Below are 7,881 nucleotides of genomic sequence, written 5' to 3' on the forward strand. Positions count from 1 at the left end.
GAGTCGACACGCGATCCAATAAGGAACTTTTTTTCCTGGCCGCGAGTATATCGCGAGAGAAGTACATTGCTGCGGAATGGAAAAACTATTTTCTCCTATCTTCACTCTACATTTATTCCCAACCCGTATAAGAGAGTTAATGTAGCGTTAAGGCGCTAACGCTGTGGACGGCGAATGTATAATCTTGATCTAGAATTTCGTAGACGATCCGAGACAAGCTGTGAAGTATTTACAGGTCGATGAACTTTCGAAATTTGGTGTTACGGACGACGCGAAAAAAAAAACAGAGAGCGAGTGTCGAAAATTCGCGAAAACGATTTTTGGTATCATTTTTACTGTCTTTATGTTTTTTTCTGGGGAAGGGTTGACGAGAAGTCGGCAGCCAAATCGAGTTGGAAAAGTATTTCAAGTGCCGAGATAACCGCGCGGTAATCGAAATCACATGCGGCAAACGTCAGTATTGATACAGCAACTGTTTTCCCAGTCTGGTGTCAGTGATCAGTTTGAGCTTTACTCGTCGAAGTTAAGTGTCCAAAATTTATATAAATCGGGACTAAAAGTTTTCGGCGTAAGGCCTTTCGGCGCGCCTTTTCCACACATGCAGTAGTAAATTTTCGTGCGTCAATTTCGTGCAGACCGAAATGGCCCCGCGGAAAAAAGTGCGCTTATGTCACTCGCAGATGACGTACAGCGCGAAGTACGAAAGAATATCACCGAGACGAGGCAGCTTTCCGCACCGCGATTGCTCCGAGTCTGTGCTGCATCGTCTTAGACCGCGAACGAAACACGCCGCCGGAGCTTCGGAGACGATGTACGTGAAAAAACAGGCTCGACGAACGCGCCGGAAACGCACCGCACTCTTGGTGAAGAGGTGTTTCACACGTAGAAAGCGTCGCCGCCGAAATTTATCCCAGAAATCAACGGAAGGCGGCCAGATTCTGCCCTCGAATGTGGCGGATGGAAACCGGAAACCAGCGTCGTTCCTTCGAGCGATAAGAGATTACGTTGCTTGTACATTTCGAGAAGGTAAATTGAGCTTGCGGAAATCCTGCCCGAGCTTTCACCTTCACGTTTTCAGGCACGAGATGGGCCGCGGAATGCGTCTTCCGAGCTTTCGGCTTTGTCGGAAAATCTCAGTGTGGTTTTTGGGCCCCGAGGAGAGGCGGGGACGCTGCTTCTTCCGTTTCACGGATGGTTCAGGGTGCGCAGAGCGATCTCAACAGGGAAAGGGCGAGACGACGAGGGCCCAGAAATTTAAACAGTCATCAGGGAGACGGTGGCGGGTTTCCGGAGGGCGTTTGGGGCAGAGATTGTCCGGTAAATTCCTACGGGAAGAAAACCGCGGGTCTTACGACTTCCGGAGAGAAGGATCAGCGCCGGTTTAACCGAACGAATTTTACCGGAATGCGGGTGGCGAGTGAAATTGCTGGGAAAGTTTTCAGGAAACGAGGAAAACTCAGGTCTCCCTACCCGAGTCGGCGGAAGAGGAGGAGGAAGAGGAACAGGCTCTGGAGCAAACGGACACCGCGAAATAATAGCAGGTGAAATTTTTTGGTGCATAGATTCGTAGTCGAATCGACGAGCTTGCCTTATCACTCAAGGAAGTCGTGAATTTAACGATTCAAAATTAAATTGTAAATCGCAGAAACAATCGAGTGACTGGAATGTTCTTCGAAATAACGAAGAATCAATCTTGATAGCTAAAATAGCATTAGAAATCATCCTGAATCGCTTAGAATTATGTAGTAATGGTGCGGCAAATGATGGAAATCGTGAAAATATTTGCAGTAAATGCCAAACGGCTTCAATTCATTGACGTTTCATTGATTTCTATTTCATCGTGTGAATTTACTGATTTCCGTATCACAAAGCGTTTTCCATTGATTTCGAACGATGAAACCAGCATTCGAGATGATGTCCAGTAATTTGTAACGATTCCCTGTGATTCTATCCAATTCGGAAATGTTCGAAAATCGATGAAAATTGTACGATGAGGTGAAAATCAATGTTAACTAATTCGAATCATTCGTTTAATTTGCAAGATAATTGTATAAATTTCTGAGAATCCCGCTGCTCGAAAAGTTCATTTATCGTTGTCCTCATTACCTGCAGATTCGACGAAAAGGTGGGGAAAATTGTTCGTCACGAGCGTAATTATCGAGACGTTAGAGAAAGTCGGGCGCTTATGAGCTTGGCCAAACCTCTAGACCATGATGCTTCGAAGAAGAACGAGCCAAACGAGGGACGCTGTCCGAACAGAATCGAAAATAGCGATGAGAATACGCAGTTCTGCCAGGTGATAACGCTGGACGAGAAGTCCGTCGCTAAATCCGCCGACAAGATGAAATTCGAGGAATCCTCGAGGGGGGATCAAAGCAGTTCCCAAAACACCATTGAAAATAACTAGCGAACTCGATAAGTGGAGAAAAGGGATGGTGTAGTGTCACCCTTGAATTACGAGACCTTCCTTTGAGGGTTGGCTTGATTGTAAGTCTGGCTTTGTCTCGGGTTCGAGTGTCGAGTTCGAGTCCACGCTCAATTTTAACTCTCGTCCAAAACGAAAAACGCGTCTCGTGTCCTAGTGTTCGCATTTTCGTGCCGTTGTATAAACTTGTTCGAAAATGTTCAATGCGTTGTTTTTTATTCTACCAAGAACCAAAGTCTGTGATGAAGTCTGCAGATTCCTCGTGGACGCCGGTCGTTACTCGATTGTTACGAAAAGCTCCAAGTTCCCTCGGACAATAATTTAAACGCGACTGAATCCGTACCTTCTCCCCATCTGTCAAACTCAACTGATACCGGTCTCCCTAATTCACCCTCGACGTTTTTGCGTCAGACGAACACGCTCGTGATCCCAAGCATACTGTGTAAACGTCACGCTTTTTGCCGCAGGCTTTTAATTTAAATTCAAGCTTGTTCAACCACGTGAAAAAAAAAAAAAAAAAAAAAACTGAACCATAGTCGTTATGTGCCCTCCAAAAAAGCGTTTTGTGGTCTTTGCTGCTGTTGAAAAGAAAAGCTTCTGAAAATTAGTGACTTTCTCGTATTATTCCGCATCCACGATGCTCCGTATCTCCATACAGCGATTTTTACTATTGTTTGGTGGGAAAACCACACGGGAATTGCGAACCCTTTAATTTTTTCAGTGCTCCAGAGCGGGTTTCATGAGCTTTAGCTGCGGATAGTGCGCACGATGAAATAAAAGTCACCTGTATCCGCAACGGATGAGTGAATCAATTCCATATTTGAAAGCCCAGTGGAATCCATGCACGGTTTCTGAACCGTCCTTTGGCCCTTGTGACTCTGCGAATTCTTCTCGACTGCCTAAAGTGGACATAAACAGAGCAGTTTATAATACTGCTCGGGCCAGTTGAGTACATAAAGAGCGTCATGTGTCTCTATTAGTTTCTACCCAAAGCGCAATACCAACACAATTACGCCGCAGCTTCTGCAGCATCTACGAGAACAATAAAAAGTAGATGCTCGTCTGGCCCGAATTTTTCATTAGGATAACGCTTATAGGATCTGATGTGCAAAAAATTCCATTGTAACTTCGCCTCGGTTTCGTCTGTGCGGTTGCGGCATCCCCTGCAGATAAATCTGACGTGTACTTGTAATGTACATACATACATATACTCACGTGCAGAATGATAGATTAGACGTTGGAATAATTGAACGAATATATTTCATATCGCGTATTTTTATACGCTTGGTGGAACGAGTTTTATCAACGTCTGTGTAAATTCGCGAATCAGCTGATTACGCCTTATATAAACTGGATATGCATATTTTTTTCTCTACAAAGCTCGAGAATAATGAAATTCAACGAGTGACAAGACCTTTGTTACATCGCGTTCTGCACACATCTGTTGGTGAAATGTCGGGTAAATTCTTGGCTGCTCGCAGCACTCGATGAGAAAAGTAGGCGATTGTTTTTCGCCAGCATCCGGTGTCACGGCCGATTTTTTACGGAATTTTATCAAACTTGTCAATGAAGAAAGAATAATAAAAATTACCGAAATAATCATCGTGTCAATGTTCGCGTGAAGCTCGGAGCTTTATTGAGGGATTAAAATTTTTGTAGAATTCTGCGAAAAGAGGGCGAAAGCCTCTACGAGAAAGGAAGAGGAGAATAAAGAGCATGCGGTGAAAAAATACGGTTAAAAATGGCACCGAGAAGATATCGTCACGATTTTCGATCCTGCGGCAGAAATTCACACGAGGACAAGAATAGTCCGAGAGTAGTTACCGAGACCTGCGACTCGACCCCCGAAATTCATAGGCGAAAAGACCGGGTCCACCGAGTTAGATCTCGCGGTAAAAAGCTCAATATCCCAAAGCTCGTATATAAGTTTTTGGGAAACGTGGCCAGCCTCGAAGCTGACGACGTTGACGAGGAACCTGCTGCACGTATCGCTCGTAAATCCTCCGCCGAAGGCAACAAGAAATCCAAAAAGGAACAAAAACGGCATCCGAACGCTGTTCGCGTTGCCACTAAAAGCATCGACGAGTCAAGCACTTCCGTCACTGCCAGGAGCGAGGAGACCAATTCTACGGCCTGCACCGTTCCCTCAACCCCCGCAAGCACTGCTTCCGGTATTGGAACGGGGAAGAAATTCTCCATACAGGCCATCAAGGATTACATCAAGGCCGGCATCGCCGAAGGTAAGGCGGTGGCTTCGATCACGATAAGTAATAAATACGGAAATTAGTGTTCTCAGAAAGTACCTATCGCAAAATTTTCAATACTTACGGAAAAGAATTTTTTTCTATTTCTTCACGGAATTTTCAAGAGGTTTGTACAAAATGTATCACTTCAATCATTCGGTGTTTCACTTTACAAATATGCATCTTGTAGGATTATTGATAATAATTTTTATCGGGACTTACATTTCAAAGAAATTGCTTCAAGTTTCACGGTACAAATATCGTGTAAGTTAAGTTGCAACTATTTCTGTTAACAGATATAATACTATTAGGTGGCAATAGATTCTAACGAAAAAGAGCGAGAACTTGTCAAATTGGTCTTTATTCTCTGACTGTAAAAGGCAACAATTTTATTTTTTTTTCTCCGGTAGGTAAACGACGCGCCAAGAAGTACATGTGCAAAGCTCTCTCTTTCGGCGTGGACAAGGGTTACTTAATCCCAACGGACTCCGAGGGTCAAATCCTACGCGTGTCCTCAGCCCTGGCGAATTTCAACGCCCAGAAGGACGACAGCGAGCGGGAAATGAGGCAGAAGCTTCGAAGGGGTGACGCAGCTTGCACGAGTGAGGAGCGAAAGCTTCTTCGACGTCGAGGAGTTGCCGCTCCTCGGAAGAGAGCGAGGTCTCCTTCCTCCGTGCCGAGCAGCACTTCTTCGACAAAGAGATCTCGCCCCAGGACCAAAAAGCCGAAATACGCCAGGCGCATCAAGAGGCAGAAGACGAAGTAGGTCCTCTTGTTTGCTTATCTGAAAGGGAGAAAGCGGGCAACCGAATGGGGTAGGTTTTATGTCATTTATTTTCTTCGAACAAAACCTTGCAGGTCAAGGCATCGAGACGATTAGACTTGAGACAACTCTTGAAAATTAATACCATTCCAAAAACTTTTCCGGAATTTCGATCGGGACTTGTTGTTAAGATTTGTGTCTTTTGTAGAGGCGGTAGAAAAGCGAAGCAGAAGCGTCGACTCGGGCGGCCAAGGAGTCGAGTAAACTCGGCAAAAATTAAGGAGGAGGAATCTAGTCCCGGGGTAGAAACGCGGGATAAAGACGAGGACGAAGCTGAACTTGAGGAGGCCAGCTTGCAGGATAAACCGTCGACGATTTCCATGCAGGATCGGAAGGATACGAAGAGAAAATACATGGAGAAGAAAAAAGCCTCGGACCGTTCGATCGAGGAAAATAGCTCGGAGGGTGCAGATACGAAGGAAAAGTAGAATTAAGTTGTAGCGACGTCGTATTTGCATTGTGGAGCTTTTTTGTCGGCTTGTATTGTTATTTGTGGCATCGGATGTAACGTGGATATCGCTGACATTGTATCCCCGCAGACGTACAACGATATACCTACAGTGCGGAGTATTTCGCATGACGTATAAATTTCGCAGCGTAATCATGACAGCATTTTTGAAATACGACTTTGCCGATTGTCCGCGTTTAATTCGTTTCGCTCTACACGGATTAATCCAAACCGTAGCGCCAGCAAAGGATAACAAATTTTATTTTTCATCTCACCGCCGAGCGGCCAACATTTCCGATTGAATTAATCACCCAATAACTCCGCAGACACGCCGCGTTTAACGCGTGAAAAAACAAGATGAAAATAATGATAATTTATGGAGAATCAGGCTCCTTTTAGCAACGGATTATTTCGCCCAAGTTTGGATTCTGGCTCTGGGAATTCCCGAACGAAAGGCGATCTTAAAACGGGAAAACCCTCGTCCGGCTTTCCGCTGCCACCGCATCCTGCTTCCAGCTATCGCTTTTATCCTCCAGGATCCTGGACGAGGTATTAAAGTCGAACCCTCGTATGCTGCAGACCGTAATGGTCGAGTTTCGAAAATAAATTCGCGGCGCTGCAGTCTCGATGCTCAGGCAGCGGGGTATTTCTTATATACCTGAGCATTTATTACGCAAAGTGGTGACGGTGCGATATTCATATTTCCACTCAAAACCAGGAGGGTAGGAACGTTTTTGATCGGTAGTTTCCTTCTTCTTTTCTCCTCGCGACGTTGCATCGGGTGCATAAAGCGGGACGAGAATATTGAACAACCCGTTAAATCAGAGCGGGTTTCATCTTACTGCATAAAAAGTTACGCGACGCATCGCGGGAATCTCGAAAATCTTAGTAACACCGAAACATCTTCAGTGAGCGGGTTTTTTCTTTGCATACATCGTTTTTGTCGTTCAATTTTCTTCGGCGAACTCTTATTTATTTTAAAACTGAGATCGCATATATAACAGGAGATGTGGAATGTAAAATATTTCCCTGATCACCGACAGCTTACACGGTAAAAAATGCGTATTTGAGTTTCCGGAGACGCAAACATCGCCGATCGCGCAATTTATCCTCAAGCATGTGTTTCTTGGCGAAAACAAACCCTTACGAATTAGCCTGGGCGTCATATAAAAATCGCATTAAGCCCCATACGGTAGATAAATTAGGATTCGTTTTATCCCCTCCAACAATTTTTCTCTCCGTCCAAGTTGATCGTACAGCGATCACTTTTCAAGATCAGATCATACCTGCCTGAAGAGAAGAAACATGATGAAACTGTCGAGCACAAAAGAAGTTTCGTATCATTCAGAATAGGAACAATTGCGACGCTTCGGAACTCGATTGTATACATATATGTATATTCTCTCTCCTGTAACAAACTGATATTATACCGGGCAAGCATTCAAATTGTTTTGCCCGAAGGCATACGTGGCGGAGAACTCCGAATGGTCTAAGTTTTCGGGGGTAAACCGAACGGACATAAAACCGAGATCGTGATATCCGGAATCCTGACCTGCGCTCAGCGATCGCTTGGAAAAGGGGGCCGAGGGCAAAGGAAACAGATCTCTGTTTGCACGAACGGATTCGGGGTTCGATTGGAAAAGGAGCTGGAAATCTCGTCTGCGGATACCCAAAGCATATCCCCCGCATATCGAATAAAAAGCCATTAAGAATCAGCTGCTCGATCGCACGGCTGCACCGCGTTCCATGATGCGATGCACGTTTCATGGTTACACTGTTAAAAATGACGGTGAATTTACTACACATTTACCGTACAACGGAGTCGTCGATCTACGAAATCAGGCTGCACATTCGCACATTCGGTCTAGCGAGGCTAATTACTATGTACTTGCCTTGAATTAACGATCAAAATCTTTGATTTCATTAAAATTTACAAGAAAAA

The 7,881-nt window shown here is 44.8% G+C and overlaps 1 protein-coding gene across 1 annotated transcript; it reads left to right on the forward strand.

Annotated features, from left to right (window-relative positions):
* Positions 1–4,166: 4,166 nt before the first annotated feature.
* On the forward strand, positions 4,167–5,919 carry LOC138190401 (serine/threonine-protein kinase PRP4 homolog). The gene is made up of 3 exons (XM_069133195.1): positions 4,167–4,665; positions 5,079–5,430; positions 5,640–5,919. Exons 1-3 carry the CDS (start codon positions 4,167–4,169, stop codon positions 5,917–5,919), a joined length of 1,131 nt encoding a protein of 376 aa, XP_068989296.1.
* The last annotated feature ends 1,962 nt before the right edge of the window (positions 5,920–7,881 follow it).

The sequence above is a fragment of the Neodiprion pinetum genome, chromosome 2 (assembly GCF_021155775.2).
Source record: "Neodiprion pinetum isolate iyNeoPine1 chromosome 2, iyNeoPine1.2, whole genome shotgun sequence".
NCBI classification, from domain to species: domain Eukaryota; kingdom Metazoa; phylum Arthropoda; class Insecta; order Hymenoptera; family Diprionidae; genus Neodiprion; species Neodiprion pinetum.

Excerpts from the sequence above, each read along its gene's own strand:
- LOC138190401 (XM_069133195.1), top strand. The coding sequence starts at position 4,167 with ATGGCACCGAGAAGATATCGTCACGATTTTCGATCCTGCGGCAGAAAT. Across the intron at positions 4,666-5,078 it reads CAAGGCCGGCATCGCCGAAG|GTAAACGACGCGCCAAGAAG; the intron begins GTAAGGCGGTGG and ends TTTCTCCGGTAG. Across the intron at positions 5,431-5,639 it reads ATCAAGAGGCAGAAGACGAA|AGGCGGTAGAAAAGCGAAGC; the intron begins GTAGGTCCTCTT and ends TGTCTTTTGTAG.